General features: G+C 49.2%; 1 protein-coding gene and 1 pseudogene across 10 annotated transcripts in view; both read left to right on the top strand.

The window, feature by feature from the left end:
* CAMK2G (calcium/calmodulin dependent protein kinase II gamma) overlaps positions 1–19,843 on the top strand; it is a 59,579-nt gene that overhangs the window by 34,095 nt on the left and 5,641 nt on the right. For 2 of the 10 annotated variants that reach the window (XM_036265235.1, XM_036265231.1), the window contains 6 exons: positions 3,228–3,271; positions 11,788–11,820; positions 14,091–14,159; positions 15,338–15,382; positions 17,247–17,295; positions 18,457–18,570. In XM_036265235.1, coding sequence (XP_036121128.1) covers positions 3,228–3,271; positions 11,788–11,820; positions 14,091–14,159; positions 15,338–15,382; positions 17,247–17,295; positions 18,457–18,570 — 354 coding nt within the window. The remainder of the gene's footprint in view (positions 1–3,227; positions 3,272–11,787; positions 11,821–14,090; positions 14,160–15,337; positions 15,383–17,246; positions 17,296–18,456; positions 18,571–19,843) is intronic. The other 8 variants (XM_036265238.1, XM_036265241.1, XM_036265233.1 and 5 more) reach the window with 7 other exon arrangements.
* On the top strand, positions 9,878–11,180 carry LOC118632271 (annotated as a pseudogene).

The following is a 19,843-nucleotide window of genomic DNA, read 5'->3' as shown; positions in this document are numbered from 1 at the left end:
AGACAAAACAAAAGACTGCAAGCACTCCAGGTTGACCTCTTCTGCCCTGACTCTGGGACAAGTGAGGCCAGAGCCTTTCTCCAGAAGCCTCTGCAGAAAGAGGTGTGTACAGATCTAATCAAGAAGGAAGGTCTGCCCTGGCCAGTTTGGCTCAGCGGTTAGAGCTTCGACCTGCAGTCCAGAGGGGCCCGGGTTCGGTTCCCGCTAAGGGCACGTGCCTCGGTTGCAGTTTGTCCCCGGCCCTGGTTGGGTCGTGCAGGTGGCAGCCACTCGATGTGTCCCTTTCACATCGATGTTTCTCTCTCTCTCTCTCTTCCTCATTCTCCCTCCCACTCTATCTGAACAAAAAATGGAAAAAATGTCCTCGGGTGAGGGTAAAAAAAGAAGAAAGGTCACCTGTGTGTTTCTTTAGGAACGAGCTAGGCTGTTTTCTGAATTGATCCCAGACAGGGGTGTACCTAGCCCGGAACTCTAGCAGGTTGGCTAATGGTGAACTCAGGGCTTCTAGAATGTATTGCTTCAGCAGCCTTTGCTTTCTCTCTGGGCCTCGTTTCTTCGGCATCTTTACCCTCGGAACACTGTGAAATACAGGCTGAGAAAAGGTGCCTCTCCCGGCTCCCTGCCCGAAAGAGGGAGAGCAGCCTGTCCCTAAGGAGCCAGGGGACAGGGAACATCAGTGGACGTAGCTGCACACTAGCCTTGGACCCTGAGTGCCGGTCTCTCCCCTGTTTGGATGTAGCCAGGGGAAAGGGCTGGCCTCTCTGAAACGCCCTCATTAGGCCCCCAGGGAGGAAGGTTGGACAGCGGGGCTCAGTTTCCTCACAGCGTTGAGCTGGAGCTGGACCACCTCAGAAATGACACTGCCTGTCACCAAGTCAGGTTCTCCCCGTAGCCCCTCACCTGAGGTGGCCACAGGACCGGTGCTACAGCCATTTCCGCGCAGTGGAGTCGCCCCGTCTGACCCCAGCCCTCTCAGGTCCCCAGACTGCTGCAGGGCTGGCTGCACCTGCTCCTCAGCCTGCCCCCAGCGCCTTCGCTCCCCCAGCTCGGCTGGCTTGGCCACGCCGCCCGGACCCTGCTGTGCGGGCGGCCAGCGGGTTCCTGCGCCGCTGGGGCATGCTCGCTGCTGACCGGCCCCGCGGCTTTGCGGCGGCGCTGTGCACTGAGAGACTGTATCCCCTCAGTTGGCAGGCAGAGCTCCGCCCCCGCCTCGCCTGCCGCGAGCGCCGCCGGCCTGGCCGGGCAAGGTACGTGGCATGAGTCCTCCCCGACCGCCTGCCTCGGCTCCCTGCCACCCCACCAGGAGGGCCAGCATGCCAGGCCCGCTCACCAGGGAGGCGAGTCCCATGCTTGCGGGCTGAGATGGGCATGCCGATGGACCACCTAACTTGGCATCTGCGAGCGCATTGGTGTTACCGAGCCCCCTAACCAGCCATGCATGCTGGGCGCTTGCCAACTCTCAGGAGGCAATAGCCTGGGGACATGGAGCTGGGCAGCAGGAGGCTTTCCTCCAGGTGGCCCGGGAGCCTGGCCGCCTGTGAAGGCTGCGGCTAAGGGTGGGCCCAGCCTTATCCCTGGGCCTGCTAGGACTAGGCTTCAACAGCACTGTTGGAGACCCCACAGAGGAAGCCATGCTCCTCAAAATTGTGAAGTCTGGCATTTCAGGCCTCAGTCTGAAAGGCTACCAAGTGCAGAAGCTGGGGAGACAGCGTCCCTGGGTTTGGATCCTAGCCCTGCCACACCTGAGCCAGCCACATCAGCTCTCCCAGCCTTAGTTTTCTCATCTCTCCAGTGGGGCTGATAAATATCATGGTGCTGATTACCATTATGTATGTTGAAGGCTCTCAATCCTGCCTGTACAAGACAGCTTGTAAAAATCCTGATGCTGGGACTCCACCCAAGGCATGGGATAGGCTTATAGAAGCCTTTTCAAAGCTCCGCAAGTGATTCTAACAGGCAGTTGGAGTTGAGAATTCTGATGTATGTAAAGCACTGAACACAGTAGGTGGTCAGGCCTAGTAGTAAATACTTTAAAACATAACTTTTGAATCACTCCAGCTTGACTGGAGGGAGGTAGGACCAAAGGCCATTTTAGAGGGTCAGAATTCTTGTGATGGAAGGACCCCTATTCTTACTGTACAGATGTGGGACCTAGCTTGAATGACCACCTGAAGGCAAGAGTGGCAGCAGTAATAGTGACAGCGGTTAACACTTACTGAGGACTTGCAATGTGCCGAGTACTTGCTATGTGCCAAGCACTCTGCTTAGAGCTTTTCATGCATGATCCCGTTGGATCCCATCACTGTCCTGTCAGGCCCAGTTTTATCTCATTTTGTAGATTAAAAAACTGAGGTTCAGAGAGGGTAAGTACCTCACCGAAGGTCACACAGATAGCAAATGGTAGAACTAAGATGCAAACCCAGCGAAGTCCAGTGGATCAGACAGTTGAGCTGATTCCATCTCCTCATGCCTCCCAGACTCTCATCTACTGTCTGCTACCAGCCCTCCTGCACAGAGCTCATCAGCCTTGAGCATCACTCTGTGCTGGCTAGAATCTGTTTAATGCCTTGTTATTCTGCCCAGTCCTTCTGCTCAGTGGGTTCATAGAGTGGACTCTGAGGAAAGGGTGGCAGACAGGACCTAGTAAACCTGGTAAGGACCTGCCCAGTCAAGGCTTCACCCCCCTGGCAAAACCCTCCTGTAGGTGGTCCTGGTCTCTGTGTCTGTGTCTGTCTGTCCTCACGTCGTCTGGTCTCCTTCGTGAACTGTGACACTCTTGTTTCTTGAGAACACTCAGGAGATGTCTTGCATCCTTCCAGCTTGGCCATCCTGAGAATCTCCATGGCATCTAGGGACAGAGCCCTCACCTTTCACCCTGGCACTCTGCTTCTAGGCCTGGGTGGAAGCTGTCGAAGGCAGAGTTCCCAATGCCCCAGGCAGCTCCAGGACTGAATGTGGTTTCTCCTCCTAAGCACAGTGTGTCCCTGTTTCTGCTGAGCCCCCTTCCATGGCAGAGGAGATCCTGGGGTGCCACCCTGAGGGTCTGACGCTGCTTGAGATGTCCTTCATGCTTTGGGGCTACCAGGCAGGGCTCTGCTTCCAGGGGTTTCAGGAGACTCCTGACCCCCTTTTCAGACACAGCAGTCTCTTGTGGATCCAGTTGCCAGACGTCAAGTTGAAGAAAGAGTACAATGCAAGAGACTTGATTTTCCTCTTTGTTTTCACAGCTGCCAAAAGCCTATTGAACAAGAAGTCTGACGGCGGTGTCAAGGTAGGTGTCTCCACCCTTTCAGCCTGAGACTGGCCTCCCTCTCCTGTGGTCACTTATGGGAAATCTTGGCACCTTGTTCCCTCTTTCTCTGGGAACCTTTCTGTCCTTGCTTGTCTGCTTTAAACCAGAAACCTCTGTGCTCAGAACAGCAGGTTCCACTGGCCTGAGAGGGCAGAAGGCAGGTGTGTTTCTCCTGACCCTAGCTGATCAGAAAGACCCAGGGGAAGTGATCCAAATTATAGTTTACTGAAGCTGAATCCGAACTTGACTTCCAGACAGGCGCCTCATTCCCCTTTTGTTATTTGGTTAATTTTTTTTCTTTTTCTTTTTAAAGCACAAATCTTTTTTATCAAATGAAAGCAGAGTTTGCCTGAAGCTTTTATTCTTTGGGTCTTTCCTTACCTCTAAGAACTTCTAGAATTCAGCTCAGATAACACTAAGTGAAAGTATCTTAAACTTTCTCAAAGCATAGGCCCCCTCAGAAACAGGCGAGGGACATGGTATATCATAGCTTGCTCCCATTTGGTAAGGGGGCTTTTCCTGTGGCATCAGGGAAAGAGGAGGGAATAGGGTCCAACAGGGACCAGCAAGAAACTAGTGCGAGTGGTTGCCTGGCCAGGGAAGAGGAGAGGTGGCTGGGGGGGTCCTCTCAGGGCCCCAGGTGTTCTGTAGATGTTTTGAGGACCGAAAGGGTCCTCGGGGTAGGGCATTGGATAGGAGTTCATGCTATGTGCTATCTTGAAGCCTAACAATTTACACCATGGAGAATTTCAAACTGTGAAATTATCCAAACCTTTAAATTCCTGCAAAAGTTTAATCTAAGCCTTTCCCCAGGATCTTATGTCCCCAGCTGAGATATACACGGGTGCCCCATTTCCTTCTCCCCACCCCTTCCTCTTTCTCTCACTCTCTGCATGCCTGCTTCTATGTACTTTTGCCCCAGCGAGGGGAGCTTGGGCTCTGCACACGCCTGCTGACATGGAACCAGGGTTGACCGGCAGCTCCACCAGTTACAGGGACATGAGCTAGATGGATGGAGCCAAGATAGGAAAGGTGGCAGGTTTAGTTGGAGATTTTTCATGTTTCTATTTGGGGAAGAAGTTAGAATCAGTCAACCTTTACAAAGTATTTTTTTTTTTTTTATCCTCACCCGAGGACATTTTTCCATTTTTTGCTCAGGTAGAGTGGGAGAGAGAGAGAGGAACAGAGAGAGAGAGAAACATCGACGTGAAAGGAACACATCGAGTGGCTGCCACCCGCACGACCGAACAGGGCCGGGGACAAACTGCAACCGAGGTACGTGCCCTTAGCGGGAACCGAACCCGGGTCTCTCTGGACCGCAGGCCGACGCTCTAACCGCTGAGCCAAACCGGCCAGGGCGCAAAGTATTTAATAAGTACCTATCTGGCCCAGTGCTGCACTGCATTCCAGGGCACACAAGAGGTATAGGAAATGACGCTTTAGGAAGAGGTGGTGCTTTCGTCTAGCTTTAGGAAGTTGCAAGGTAATTTAAGAGGAAAATGGACATATCTGGAATCAGCTAAGCACTGAATGGTATATGTCACTGCACCCTACCTGAGACGGCTCAGTTCAATAAGCTTCTAGAAAAAAGCTTATTAGAGAAAACTTAAGGATGTAGGAAGATTGGAACCAAGTCAGTAATTGCCTCTAGGGAATGGGATTGGAGATGAGGACAGGGCAGACAAATACACCTTTTGTTTTTTACTTTGTATACGTGTTTTCTTTTCTCTCTTTTATCTTTTTTCTTTTTTTTTAATCCTCACCTGAGGACATTTTTTTGGGGTTTTTTTTGGCATTTATGTTTAGATAGAGCGAGAGGGGGAGACGGAGGGGGAGAGAGAATGAGAAACATCCACATGAGACAGACACATGGAGTGGTTGCCACCTACACGACCCCAACCGGGGCCGGGAACAAACTGCAACCAAGGTACATGCCCTTAGCGGGAACCGAACCCCGAACTCTCCAGTCCATGGGCCGACGCTCTAACCGCTGAGCCAAACTGGCCAGGGCTACATGTGTTTTCTTTAAAATGAGAATATATTCTATAACATAAGAACAAAAAATATTTTTATGGTCTGTTATCCATACTGATGGTTTTCTGCCCAACTGGAATAGGGGTGTGTGGCAGAGGGTGTCAGAAGCACGGCTAGGTTGGTCTGGTTGGGCAGAGAGGAATTGTAGGTGTGTGTGTTAGACCACAGGAAATGCTGAAGGCCATTGAGCAGGAAAACTATGGTAACAGAGGTGTTTTTGAGAGATTTGGCTAAGCCGTGGCTGGTTTGGCTCAGTGTTTAGAGCATTGGCTCTTGGCCCATTGAGTCGTGGGTTCAATTCTGGTTGAGGGCATGTACCTTGGTTGTGTTTCGTCCCCGGCCCTGGTCGGGGTTGTGCAGGAGGCAGCCAGTCAATGTGTCTCTCTCACATTGATATTTATCTCTCTCCTTCCCCCTCCCACTCCAAAAAAGAGAGAGAAGGATTTGGCTAAGGGTGTAAAAGCAGAGAGAAGAATGTAGACACTAGGCACAGAGGTATCAGTTAAGATTTGTTGAAAGCTAGGTGCAAGGTAAAGAAAAGGTGATTAGAAATAGAAAGGGTTAATATTTAAAGTACCAACCAGTCAGAATAGGTCTGTCGGTAATTGGTCTAGCTGTACCCATGAATGCTGGGGTCTGATTAGATAGGAATTTTGATTAGAGGTGTTTCAAAGAAAGGGGGATTTTAAAAGGATCCACCAAAGATAGATAATATCAAAGTTTTTGAATGTTCAAAGAATTGATGGTGCCTCTTCTAGAAATGGGAGTAGTTGTGAAGGAATGCCTGTCTCGGTGGGAAGAGAAGTTTTGTTCTGACCACATTGAGATTGACAGACAGGTGGAGATCTGGGTGGAAAGATCTTTAAAGGTGCTGGGAAATACCTGGTGTAGCCCAGGGAGAAGGCCAGCACTGGACGTGCAACTGGGGACTCGCAGGAGTCCACTCACTCAGGCAATTCTGTGCCTCAGGAGTTGGGAAGGCAGCGACATAGTCCACCCTGTAAATGTCCACAGTGGGAGACACAGGAAAACCACCAGTCCTGGTGTGATCTGGTAAGGTCCGTGAAGGAGGTGTGCATAGGACAGGCACTAGGAGCGAGAGAGACGAGCATCTGAGCCAGAACAGGACATTTTTCTGAAGGAAGATGGTCCATGAACTGAGTTTGAAAGATTAGTTGGATTTTGCCAGGTTAAGGAGGAGAGAGAAGGAAGAAGAATATTCCAGACAGAGGAAACAGCACATGTGAAGGTACACAAGTTTAAAAAAGAATTAAAATACATAATAATAATAAAAAGACACACAAGCTCGAGCAGCATGATGATTTGGGAACTCCGGTACCTGCTGTGTGGCTGAAGGAAAGCGCGCTTGCGCGGAAAAGGACCTGAAATAAAGCAGCGACAGCTGAGGCGGTGGTGAGAGGAGCACATCTCTAGCAGAGCACACCTCCAGCAGAACTTTCTAGATGCTGGCCTCAAGGATGCCTTTTAGGTGTGGCCATGTAAGGTTAGCCTAAGGAGCTATTTAAAACATACAGATTCCGGAGTCTAACCTAGAATTCAGATTCAGGAAGCCCTGGGTGGGAGGTAGAATCTGAATTTTAATAATAGTTCTCTTTGCCCTATGTAAATCCAAAGCACATGAAGAATTGAGTTTGGTAAAGGCAAAATTTTGGGGTTATCTGTTATTAAGGAGCTGGAAAAGAAGAGGAATCAACAAAGGAAATGCAGAAAGAACAAAGAGGAAGGGGAAGAACAGAGGAACACAGAAGAATGACTAGGGGAACAGAATCATTAAATTGCTTTAAGTGAAAACCTAGGTTGGGAACCTAGCCCAGTGTCTGACCTGATGTGCTCAGTAAACGAGTTTGATTCTTGAGAAAAGACTTTGAATATAGTGGTGGGACCAAAGGCTAAGATTCAAGTGTTTGAGAAGAGAAGGACCAACCAAAATGAAAAGGCCAGCAAGAGACAGGTTGGGGGAAATGATCACAGCAGATGTGATGGGAGGAGTTAGTATTATTTTTATACAAGAGAGATTTCTCTAATAAATAAGAATCCTCCCTAAAACCCAGGGGATGATGGTCAAAGAAGATGAACTGACAATCTACCTGAAAAAGAGGAAGAACTGGTTCACAGGTGTGAGTGTTTAGTCTCCCTAATGTCAGAGAAATGCAAGTCTAAACAAAGTGCCGTTTTTTACTCTTAAGTTAGTGATAACTCAGAATGACCTTCTGTAAAATAGCCTGTGTGTCCAAAATGATAAAACTGTTCCTGCCTTTTTTACCCTTTAATTCTTCTGGGAATTTATCCTAAAGAAATAATTCAAAATATGGAAAAACTGAAAGCAGAAAGATGTCAACATAACATTATTTATAACTGTGAAAAGATTGGAGATGCTCTCAAAAGCCAGTAAGATAAGGACTAAATAATTATGGGAGATCCTTAATAGACCATTACAAAGTTATTATTTTCATGACTATGTAATAACAAATGTTTTATATTAAGTGGTATATAAAGCAGCACATACTCTACTATCTAAATTTTGTTTTAAAGAACAATGTGTTTGTAGATTATATTCAGTATGTAATATATGGATAGAAAATGAGTTGGAAGAAAACCCACTGAAGTGTAATAATAACTTCACTGGGTGATGGGAATTTGGGAAAGATTTATTTTATACATTTTTCTTTATTTTCTACATTTTTCAGCTAGATGGTGCATTACTTTGATAATTAGAATAAAAATTAAAAAACTATTTATTATAAAAGAAAAGCATAAACTTGTGTGTCGTTTATAGTGGTATTTTTTAATTGTATAAGGAAAAAGACTGGCAAGAGTGAGAGAATTATGGATGGTTTCCCCCCTCTTTTTTGTTTTCCAAATTGCTTATCTTGTGGCTGCAGCCCTTTAATAATCAGGAACAAGTACATGACAACTAATGATATGGTTGGATGACAGCAAGATGTGTGGGCCCTCTGGAAAGCTGAGGTGATGACCCGAGTCGTGAGGGAGGCCTGTGAAGTTGCTGAGAAGATCCAGAGCTGTCAGCATCTGAGATCTTTCATCCCCATCCTCCTGCCCACCCTCCTCCTTCCCCAGTTCCTGCTCTCTAAGGTCCATACAGTGGTTCTTCTCACTGTCCAGTAACTTTCACGTGATGCTAGCCCTGATTTGAGCAGTGAGTCTGCTTTGTGGTCTTGAATTTGGAGACTTCGGGTTCTAGTTAGGTTTCTTTGAATGTGGATGCCAGTGACCCAGGGTCTGTGGAAGAGTGAGAACCACTTGTGAAGGGCTGCGACTCTCAGGTCCCTAGAGGTTCCTCGTTGAGGACAGTTTGTGTGTTCTGCTCGTCCTAGGCCAGCATGGCCATCCAATATTTTAAAAGAAAGAATGAAAAAAGGATCCAGATATTTCCTTAAGTACTGTTTGAATATTTGTGTAAGTATGGAAAGGAGGCTTGAACGCTTTTCTGGTTTAAAATTTTATACAAATATTTAATTTTTAAATATAAATGAGATGTAGTTCTTTAGAAATTATCTGGTACTTAAACAGTGCTGCAGGGTGCTGGTTGAAAAGGAACTCAGCTATGCGTGGCTGAGGGCAAAATCCCAAAAGGATGGAGAAAGAACTGAAAGAAGTCTGCTCACCTAGTAGAAACTAACTCTTGAGTAGAAAAGGATTATCTTAGGTTTTCGTGCAAGACAGGTTAGGAAAAAAAGAGCCAGCTAGAACATTGGGAACTTATTCTCCATTAAGTGAAGCAGATAACTGAAAGTTCTCTCCCTGAGGCAAGATCCAGGTAAAAGCATCCTATAATAACCTTTGACCACAAGTCCCTGAAAAACAAGAACCAAGACTGGGCCTGGCTTGTGCCCCTGCAGAGTTTCACTGATCTGGTTCTGAGCAAGTTAGAAACCTGTGCTCTGCTTTTGCCTGGGGAAAAACTAGTCAGCAAACCCGGTTCAACTCAGTGTTTGTTGATCTGGTGCTAACTTTAAATCATTCTGCTAGGCACCATGGAGATTACAAAGATAAATAAGATATGGACCTCTTTCCTTCAAAGTATTAACATTCTAGTTGGGTAAAGGGAAGGGACAAGTGTGAATGTAAGGCACCTCCCTCTTTTTGAGGGATGATTTTGAAAGTAAAATCTCACATTATATTTTTGGGCATTTATGAAAGGCTAATACAAAAGAGTCCTAATTATATTTAGGCTTTCTTTTTCTTTAGATCTAACTCTAAACTGTGTACCATTCTTTTAAGTACTCATGGTCCCCTCCTTTTTTTAATATAATACATTCCCAAAACGTCTTCTAAAGTAGAGTGTCAGGCCCAGCCAGTGTGGCTCCATGGATTGAGCGTCGACCTATGGTCCAGGTTGGTTGGATTCCGGTCGGGGCACATGGCCAGTAGGGGGCTTAATCCCCAGTAGGGAGCGTGCAGGAGGCAGTCAATTGAGAGATATCTCACATTGATGTTTCTATCTCTCCCTTCTCTCTCTAAAAAAATAAAATCAATAAAAAAACATTTCAAAAATAAAGTAGAGTGTCAGGATATCTGGCTTAGTTGAAGGGTCTTCTGGTCTTTGGGCTCAGAGGAGGCTTAGGTGCCAACCGGGTTCATCCTACACCGGCCACCTTCACCATGCCATTGAAGTTCAACCCCAACAAGATCAGAGTTGCATACCTGAGGTGTACTAGTGGGGAAGTCGGTGCCACGTCTGCCTTGACCCCCAAGATTGGCCTTTGGATCTGTCTCCAAAGAAGGTCGATGATGACATCGCCAAAGCAACCGGTGATTGGAAGGGTCTGAGGAGTGCGGTGAAACTGACCATTCAGAGCAGACAGCAGACTGAGGGAGGCCTTCTGCCTCCGCCCTGGTCATCAAAGCCCTCAAATAACCACCATGACACAGAAAGAAGCAAGAACATTAAGCACAGTGGAAATAGCACTTTTGATGAGATTGTCAACATTGCTCAACAGGTGTGACACAGATCTTTGGCTAGAGAACTCTCTGGAACCATTAAGGAGATCCTGGGGACTGCCCAGCCTGTGGGTTGCAGTGTTGATGGCCGCCACCCTCATGACATCATAGATGATGTCAACAGTGGTGCAGTGAATGCCCAGCTAGTTAAGAACTAGAAAGGAGCCCTGGCCAGTTTGGCTCAGCGGTTAGAGCGTCGGCCTGCGGTCCAGAGAGACCCGGGTTCGGTTCCCGCTAAGGGCACGTACTTCGGTTGCAGTTTGTCCCCGGCCCTGGTTGGTCGTGCGGGTGGCAGCCACTCGATGTGTCCCTTCACATCGATGTTTCTCTCTCTGTCTCCCTTCCTCTCTCTCCTCCCACTCTATCTGTAAAAAAAAAAATGGAAAAATATCCTCTGGTGAGGATAAAAAAAAAAAAAAAAAAAAGAACTAGAAAGGAAAATGTTTCAATTAAAGGTCATTTGACGACAACAACAGAAAAATACATAGTGTCAGCCTCTTGTGGGCAGGAACATTAATCTGACATGTTCACTGTGCCTGGCCAGCCCTCAATAAGTACTTGTTGGATATTGTTCAATGAATATGCAGTAGTCAAACAGCAGACACACCTGGGCCAGGGGGACCTTTGTCTCCCTGCAAGATAATTATAAAATTCTTAATTACCTTTCACCTTTCAGACACAGTCTCCTGAGATGTACTTTCAGTGTTCCGTGTGGCCTTTATTTTTCATGCTCTTGTTTCACATCTGAACATAAAGCCCATGAGCATCTGATTAAGGCTGAGAAACCACTGCTTTCAGCATTTCCCGTGGTTTATATCTGTGTCTCTGTGATCACCGTACTTTTAATCACCAGCACTCCTGTTTCCCCATTTCCCACTAATTGCAAAATGCAATAAAACATTGAAATCTTATAAGTGAGGGTGGCCATACTGATAAAGAAAAGGATGCCAGAATTTGTCAGATAATTTTTAAAAGCTCAACGTCTTCATCCAAAAGCAGTTTAGTGGGGGCAGCAAAAAAAAGTCAAGGTTCAGAATTCAAATGTCATTAATCTGAGGATGGCCTAGAGTATCTTTTGCCATCTACCGGGTCGCTGCTCACCTGGATTTCAAGCAGACGTAGTAATGAGAGAAAATAATTAACCTTATGAGTGAGCTAGCTTTCTAAGCCCAAACCTGTAAATTAGCAGCAAATTGTTACTTATCCTCACAGACTTGTAACTTAATCTCAAGAAGCTTTCTCTGAGCAAGGCTGAGACATCTCTAAATATACTAAATCTGTGTTTGTGAACCTGACAGCAAAAGCGTTCTTCCTCTCCCAGGTCTGGAGGCCCTTGTGTGCTGGACTCTAGGTCTCCATCTTCTGCTCTTTTCTCCTGAGGCAGAGCCTATGCTGGTGCACTAACCTGCAGCGTCTCTGTGCTTCTCTTCTTACCTCCTATTTCCTGTTCTCTTTCCCTTTTGCTGTGGTGTGTCCAGAAAAGGAAGTCGAGTTCCAGCGTGCACCTAATGGTGAGCCTTGCCTGCCCACCCATCCGCCCACTCCATGCTGCCTGTGCCCGCCTGCCAGCCACGCAAACCCATTCTGCCATGTGCGTGTGCTTCACTCATCCTCACTGCATGTCTGTGCTGTGTGGGCAGGTGTGGCCTGTCCTGCCAGGCGGGGGCCATTGCCCGAGGTCTCCCAGTGGCCTAAAAAGTGGGCATTGGAATGTCTGGTATAGCACCCCCTGCTGCAGAGCTTGGACTGCTTCCAGCAGTCCAGGGCAGGAAGTGAAGCTGGCAGGGCCTTGGGGCCAGGTGGCAAGCACAGGGAGAGACCCTCACTCACTGTTGCTCAGGAGGAGAGGCCCTGCTTCCCCGGACACGACAGCCACTTCCTACAGACTGGCAGCTGGTGGGTGTCTGTGTGGTAGGCAGAGGAGCTGGTTGAAGGCTCACAGCCCTGAGCCTCACTCTCCTGGCCTTTTCCCCTGTGCAAGTGCCCATTAGCAGTGCCCAGTGTTTTATCCTTCCCACCAGTCCTCAGGGAGAACAGCTGAAACACAAAAGGGAATGCATTTTTTTTCTTTAGTCCTTACCTGAGGACATGTTTTTCATTTCAAAGTGAGAGAGAGAGAGAGAAACTTTGAGAGGTTGCCTCCCCTGATCTGGGATCAAACCCGTGACCTGCTGGTTTATGGGACAATGCTCCAACCAACTGAGCCGCCTGGCCAAGGCAGGAATGCATCGTCTTTCTCATGGGACACAAGGCAGGCACCAAGAGGAACACAGCAGCCTGAATCATTATGAAACCGTCCGTTAAAGCCAGAGGTGGGACAACCTGGGTGACATTCCAGCTCTGTACAGATAGGACAGGTTGTACAGACACCCTGGAGTCCTTGCACCATGCCAGGGTCTTTGTCTCAGCTGGGCTTTGCAGGCAAGACAACCTCATACAATCAGCCCCACACAGGTCAGTCAACAGCTGAGCTAGGAGGGCTCTGCTCCCGGTGGGAGTGGAAGAGAGCAGAGCTTACATGAGTTTAGACCCATGTTCCGACTACTCCTGGAACCCTTCTTCTCCAGCCTGCAGAGTTCAGAGTCTTGTAGCACTTGGTTCCTGGTTTGAGGTTCCACGCCTAGCCCTGGGTTTGGGGATGCCTCAGCAAGCTAAGGGTAGATGGCTTCGGGTCTGGTCCAAGGGGCTGTGAAAGAAGCCTCCAGGCATGAAGAAAAGTGTCTGAATAGCTTCCTGGGGGTATCTCATTTCTGCCCTGCGCAGAGACGGTAGCGTGCATTTGTCTTTGTGCCTTTTGAAGAACTCACTGGCATCAGGCTGCCTCTCACTGGCCACCAGCTCCACTGGACTCCCCAGTGAGACTGGGTCCACTGGTTAGGGGATCGCAAGAGCAGAGAACATCGATAGACTCCCTGCCCTAGAGATCGGCCTCCTTCCTTCCTTGCCATCCTCCCCCCACCCTCCTGAGCTGTGCCACTCTGTAACATTTTGAAAGACAGGCAGATATTCTGATGGTCTCTGCTGTTAGGAATGTTGGCCTGCATGTCAGCCTACTCTTTCCTGGGGGCTGGGTTCTGGGACTACAGCCACAGCCCCCACCTGGATTCACCTGCTCCTCCTTGAAGTTCTGCCCTTGCTGACAGCCGACCACGTCCAAGATTACCAGGCAGGAGGGCCAACAGCACAGTCCTGTCTCTGTGCCCTGGGGTCAGTAGGTGCATACTCTAAGCAAAGCCAAATTCCACCCCTTTCCTCTCTGGACACTTCCTAGCCCATGTTTTCTTTCTCTTCTTGTTCTTCTTTTCAGGTCAGGCTTTAAGCTGGTGTTTTAAGGGAAGGAAATGCAAATGGCAGGTTAAAAGGGCAGCAGGAGACTGCCCACAATAGGAGACCCAGAGTTTCTGAATTTTGTTCTGCTTTCTTTAAGCCACCTTCCTTTTCCTCTTGTAAAATGAGAGGAACATCCCGCGTTTCTTTGGGTGAAGTACGGTTGTGCAGTGACATGGCATCTGGCTTCAGCAGAGATTTCTGGAGAGATGCTTCAATAGCCTTTGGGCTGGTCCCACCTTGAGGGTGCTTCCAGTGCTAGGTCTCTGGACCCTCCAAATACTCCCCTCCTTCGATCACCTCTCCACCATTGCTCCCATTTGCACAGTGTTATGGAGGCCACCTCAGCCCCAGCTCCTCCAGGCCAGACCAGGGGGCAAGGGAGGTCTGGGAGTCGAACCTGAGCTGCTTTGGTGACTCTAGAGGAACTAAACCATCTGTTTTCTTGTCTCAGCCACAGAGCAACAACAAAAACAGTCTCGTAAGCCCAGCCCAAGAGCCCGCGCCCTTGCAGACGGCCATGGTACCTCCTGACTACAGCTTCTCCGCCCCTTCCCCTGGCTGCCTCCTGCTCCTCCCTGCTTCCTCTTCTTGCCCTCCCTTCCAGGCCTCTTTGGCCCTTTTCCTTTCTCAATCCCTATAGATCAGGCTGCTTTGTATACTGCCCCGTAGGCCCCTTCTCCTTCATTGTCCCGCTTGACCATGCTCCTCCCTGCATGGCAGAGTTGCTGCTCCTGCTCCTTCTGCTGTTTGGGGAAGAGTGATCAGGGCTGCCAGCTAACCCTCCTAGCCCCAGGCTGAGCCCCCAATGGGTCTGCTTTGGGGGCTGGGAAGGTGAGTTGCTTATAAAAAAAAAAAAGAGGGTAGGAGCTTTCTTGGGACCTGCACATCAGTTCTTGGAGACCTCCTTATAAATCTGCCTCAGCCTTTTCTTTGCAAAGCCATGAACAGGAAGGAGGGCTTGGGTCCCCCATCTCTGGATGGTGCTGATCTCTGGGTTTCTGGACAGCCCCTTGCTGCTCGTGCTGTCTGACTTCTCTCTGGGCTCGTCTGAGGGGCACGGTGCTCTCAGAGCGCCCTCTGCTAGTGATGGCTAACTGAAGTTAGCAGGGGGGTGGCTAGGAAAGAGGGAGGGGTAGTTGTGCCTGCTGCTCCTGCTTCCTTGGACCCTCATGCTGCCTGACATGGTGATGTAGGGACAGGAACTCTGGGGAAGACAAGGTGGGTGAAGCAGGCAGCTCTCTGGGCTCAGCTTGCTGAGGGGGAACCTGGGTCTTTCTGGGAGACCTTAGTCCACTCTGCCTGCTTCCTGCATACCCCTTGGTAAACACTGTCGGTGGGGTCCAGCCTGTGCCTTTAGCCCCATAGCTGCTCCAGTACACTTGACTCGTAGGGAAAGAAAACTCCAAACTAGCAGGAATCAGAGAGAGGCCCTCTTCCTGTCAGCTTCCCTGGTACCTGTTTCCATTAAGTGCCAGGCCTCTCTTTTTTACCAGCTAGTGCTGTCCCCTAAATCTGGGGATTCCCAGCTGCCTAGGACCAAGTTAAGGGAGGATATCTTATCTTTTGAGAATGGCTGGTGGGCAGGCCGCAGTGGTCATCATAGGGGTCTCTGAGGGTGCTAGGGTAGAGGGGGTCTCTCAGGGAAGAGCAGTAAATCTGTCCCTAGGTCAAGAGGGTAATTTTCATTTTCTCTCACAGGAGCCACAAACCACCGTGGTGCACAATGCTACAGATGGGATCAAGGTGAGTGGATCCTGCGCCTGTCCCTTGCTTTCCATGTCAGCAGGAAACTGGTGGGCTGGGTCACAGGGTCTGAGGACCCTGCAAATAGCAGTCAACAGGCTGTATGTCGAGGCCAAAGTGTTTGCAGAGTCTAGGCTGTGTGTTACTCCATTCTTTGTGATTCTGAGCTCAGACTGTATAGTCAGACAGGCCTGGGTTTGAATCCTGGCCCTGGGCCTCTGGACAAAACTCTCTACTGCTCTGCATCCCAGTTACCTTATCTGTAAATTGGGATAATAGTAATAGAATTTTATTCCCTGACTGTGGAGATTACATGAGAATAGATATTAGCTAGAAAAACAGCAAAAATATAATGAGACCCTAGAGCATTCTCCTCGGCTTCATCTTTATGCCCTCAGTAACCTTGTTTCCTCGCTACTTACTGAGTCAAACCATCCATGGCTCTGGTTTACAGAAGTGACAAGACAAACTCCCTCTCCACAGGTGTGGGAGAGGCAGATAATAAACCAAAAACCAAATAAGATAAACCCTGGTTGTGATAAGTGCTATGGAGAAAATGACATGGGTGAGGGGAGATCCTCCCTCCTAAGGTGACATTTGAACTACATAATGGGAGCAAGACAGCCAGGCAGACTTTGGGGCAGAGCGCCCTAGACAGAGGAACTGCCAGTGCAGGGCTCGGCATGTATGCAGAGTGAGGAAACACAGACCTCAAGCAGAGATAAGAGCACGAAGAGCAAGGGGTTGGGGACTGCGTAGCAGGAGGGTGATGAAGTTGGGGAAGCGGGCAGGGCCTGCTGTATAGGACTTTATAGGAGTTTGCATTTTATTCCAGCAGCAACAAGAAGTTGTTGGAGGTTCTCAGCAGGGGAGTAGTATAGTCTGATGGACTCTGGCCATGTCATAGGCAAGGACTTTAGGGAGGAGGCAAGTGTGGAAGCAGGGAGACCAGGAAGTGGTTGTAGAATTCAGGTGCCAGATGTTGGTAGCTTAGACTCAGGGTGTAGCTGTGCATTTGAAGAGAAGAGAAAAAATGGGATTTATATTGGATTTGGTTTTCAGTTGCATGCTTCAGATATGAGAAAAAGAAGAATCAAACCTAGGAGATGACTCTAGGTTTTAGCCCAAATAACAGCATAGGTACTGTCATTTACTGAGCTGGGATTCCCTGGTTTTTGAGAGTCAGGTGGCTGGGGTAGAAAGAGAACTTTCTATGCTTCCTCCTTGCACCTCCTGTGGGAGCACATACTCTGCTTTAGTCCTGCTTGGTTCCTCTGGTTTTCCAAGGGCCTGAGTATTTAAAAACATGTTCTTTGCTCTGACTGGTTTGGCTCAGTGGTTAGAGTGTCGGCCCATGGACTGAAGGGTCGTGGTTTCGATTGCCAGTCAAGGGCACATACCTGGGTTGCAGGTTAGATCCCCAGCCCCGGTCGGGGTTGTGCAGGAGGCAACCAATCGATGTGTCTCTCTCACATCGATGTTTCTCTTCTCTCTCTTCCTCCTTCTCTCCCTTCCACTCCATCTAAAAATCAATGGAAAGCCCTGGCCAGTTTGGCTCAGTGGTAGAGCATCATCCTGTAGACCAATGAATCCTGGGTTCGATTCCAGCCAAGGGCACATACTTCAGTTGCAGTCTGTCCCCGGCCCTGGTCGGGGTCGTGCAGGAGGCAACCAGTCGATGTGTCCCTCTCACATCGATGTTTCTCTTTCTCCCTTTCTCTTCCCCTCTCTCTGAAGATAAATAGAAGAATATCCTCGGGTGAGGATTTAAAAAAAAAGAAAATTTAAAAATCAATGGAAAATTATCCTCAGATGAGGATTAACAAAAAATAAAATATAAAAACATGTTCTTTTTGGCCTACAGGGCTCCACAGAGAGCTGCAACACTACCACAGAAGATGAGGACCTCAAAGGTAGGTGCTGGCCCGTGGTGGGGAAGGGACGCCAACAGTGGCCCAGGTACCTCAGCTCCAGTGGAGCACCTGCCTTGTCTGCCCCAGACCTGAGATTGGTGGCTCCTTCTACTCCAGAAGAGGGCTTAAAGCTACTTTCCATGGGCCAAGATGTGAGGCCCCTGTCTGTTGTGGCTGTGCTATGCAAGAGGTGTCTCTTTTTTGACCCCAAGTCTGATATAGCTAAACTAGAGCTTTTCCTGAGCCTCTCCAGGCCCAGCTCAGAGAACTGTTCCTGTTGCAGATAATGATGTGACATCCCAGAACAGGGACACAAATGTCATGAGTTGTTAGTAGGATGACCAGTTGCCTCAATTTCCCTGGAGACTGAGGTGATTCCCAAGATGTGGAACTTTCTGTTTTAAAACCAGAACAGGCCTAGGTACATTGGGATGAGTTAGTTACTCTTGTCACAGGCCTTGGCATGAACAGTGGAGTCAGAACCACATTTGGCTGTGTCCCAATGATGCTGTAATGATCACCAGCCTCAGCTTGGGACTGGCCAAAGTGGCAGGGGATATGGGAAGGCATGGCAGGCCAGACCACTGGGAATCTCTGTCCTGCTCTTTGGTTCGGCCTCCTGGAATCATTCCCTTTGCCAGGCTTTCAGAAAAGATGGAGCGATGTTGCAGGACAGAGCTGAGAGAGCATGCCCAGGGGTATTAAGTGGCACTAAACCTATGGGAACCCACGAAATAGAAAGCATACGTGTATAAGGTAGTAAAGAACAGTAGCTCAGGGCTGCTGGGGTGAGGTGATCAGTTCACTTCTGGCGATGCTGGCGAAGTATGCAGCTCCTTCACTGCCGGGCTCTTGACCTTGTAGCCTTGCCCCCTAGAACATCTTCCCTGGGAGAAGGGACCCTTGTATGGGCTGTATGAAGGCTCCTGTGGAAGCCACAAGCCCAGATCTGTGCACTTTCCTGGGGCTCTTGATTGGGAGGCGTCTCTGGCAGAGACAACAGCATGGGATGTGGTCCAGTGTCCACAGCAGCCCGAGGCGTCGCCTTGCCCCGGCTCTGCAGTGCCACGGGCTTGGGTCCTGTTCGGCTTGCTCGCTCACCTGCCTTGTTCTGTTTGTTTTGGCTGCTCTGCCTTGCCCTGCCCTGCCCTGGCTGGCTAGCTGCCCCGCTCCGCACTGGGAATGGCAGCTCGGTGCCTGAAGGACGGAGCTCCCGGGACAGGACAGCCCCCTCTGCAGGCATGCAGCCCCAGCCTTCTCTCTGCTCCTCAGCCAGTAAGTGTGAGGGAGGCACAGTCTGGCTTCCGTTCCCTGGCTCGTCCTGAAGCCCCTCAGGGATTCCCCCAGAGCTGGCAGCCCAGCTCGGCTCTCCCTTTTAGTAAGCTTTGGGAGCTCGGCCTCTGCTGGGTGGGGGAGCCGATTGGAGGCGCTGTTAACCAGGCAGGGGCGCCTGAGACCAGGGCCCAAAGACTTAAAGGAGTGGGTGGAAGAGCATCGCATGGGGGGAAGGAGTAGAAAGTCATGGGATGTGCAGTGGGCCTTAGCACTGAGCCAGGAGGAAAGGCGAGTCAGAAGTCAGATCAGAGGTGGTGGGAGCCGGGCGATGGTGAAATTGCCATAGCTGAGAAACTGTTGGGATAAGGTGTTTCCGAGGCTCAGCATATTGTATTAAGAGCATGGGGCAGACCTGAGTTTGAATCCCAGCTACACTACTTTAAAAATGTGTGAAGTAGATTAAATGTCCCAGAATTTTGTTTTTGTTTTTTTTGTTTTTTTTAGTCTATAAAGTGGGAATAAAATGGCCCCTATCTCATAGCATTGTTCTGAAAAATAAATGAGGTAGTGGAATGTCTTGATATGATGCCTTGCTGGGTTAATGGTAGCTCATATTTATGTTTTCAGTTGTGTCTGTGTAGATTATGCCTTTGTCTGCTTCTTTTTCTCCTACTGTCTATCCCTTTATTAGAGTTTCTAAACACAATCCTTTTCACCCATAGGGCCCCAGTCAGGTCCTACAGATGGGTTTGGCGGGGTTGGAGAGGGGTGTGTGTGTGTGTGTGTGTGTGTGCACGCGCACACGCGCTGTGCATGCTTTTGCTCCTCTAGAAAATGGAGAGAGCTCGTAGGTAGCCCTAACCTGCTGCTTACTCATCTGAAGGTGCTGATGGCTGTGGGGCCCACTCCTGGCTGTACCTTTGGCTGCACTGCCCTCTTCCAGATGCATTGTTCTAATTGCTCACATTCATCTTGCAGCCTTCGCTCCTGTAAGGAAAGGCTTGTGGCCTGGGCCAGCCCAGGGTTCTGGTCAGGATTAGCCCAATCTCAGTCTGAGCCCTCCCTTACCCTGGTAGCACCCTCTACTAATAGTGGCGTTTCCTGTAAGTGATCTGTCCATGAGTACAGGATGCCACCTGCTTGGGGTGGGTGGGGGCTCTGAGGGCACCAACTCTATCTGCCTGTCTGTCTGTGCTTTGTCTTGGTTTTCCTGAGGGACACATCTTGGCATGAGAGCTGGTGTGAGATTTAGAGCTTTTTCAAGGCTTGTCCA

Source organism: Molossus molossus, unplaced genomic scaffold (assembly GCF_014108415.1).
Source record: "Molossus molossus isolate mMolMol1 unplaced genomic scaffold, mMolMol1.p scaffold_m16_p_17, whole genome shotgun sequence".
NCBI lineage: Eukaryota > Metazoa > Chordata > Mammalia > Chiroptera > Molossidae > Molossus > Molossus molossus.
Note: the sequence above shows the minus strand (reverse complement) of the source record. Positions and strands in the feature narration are given on the sequence as shown.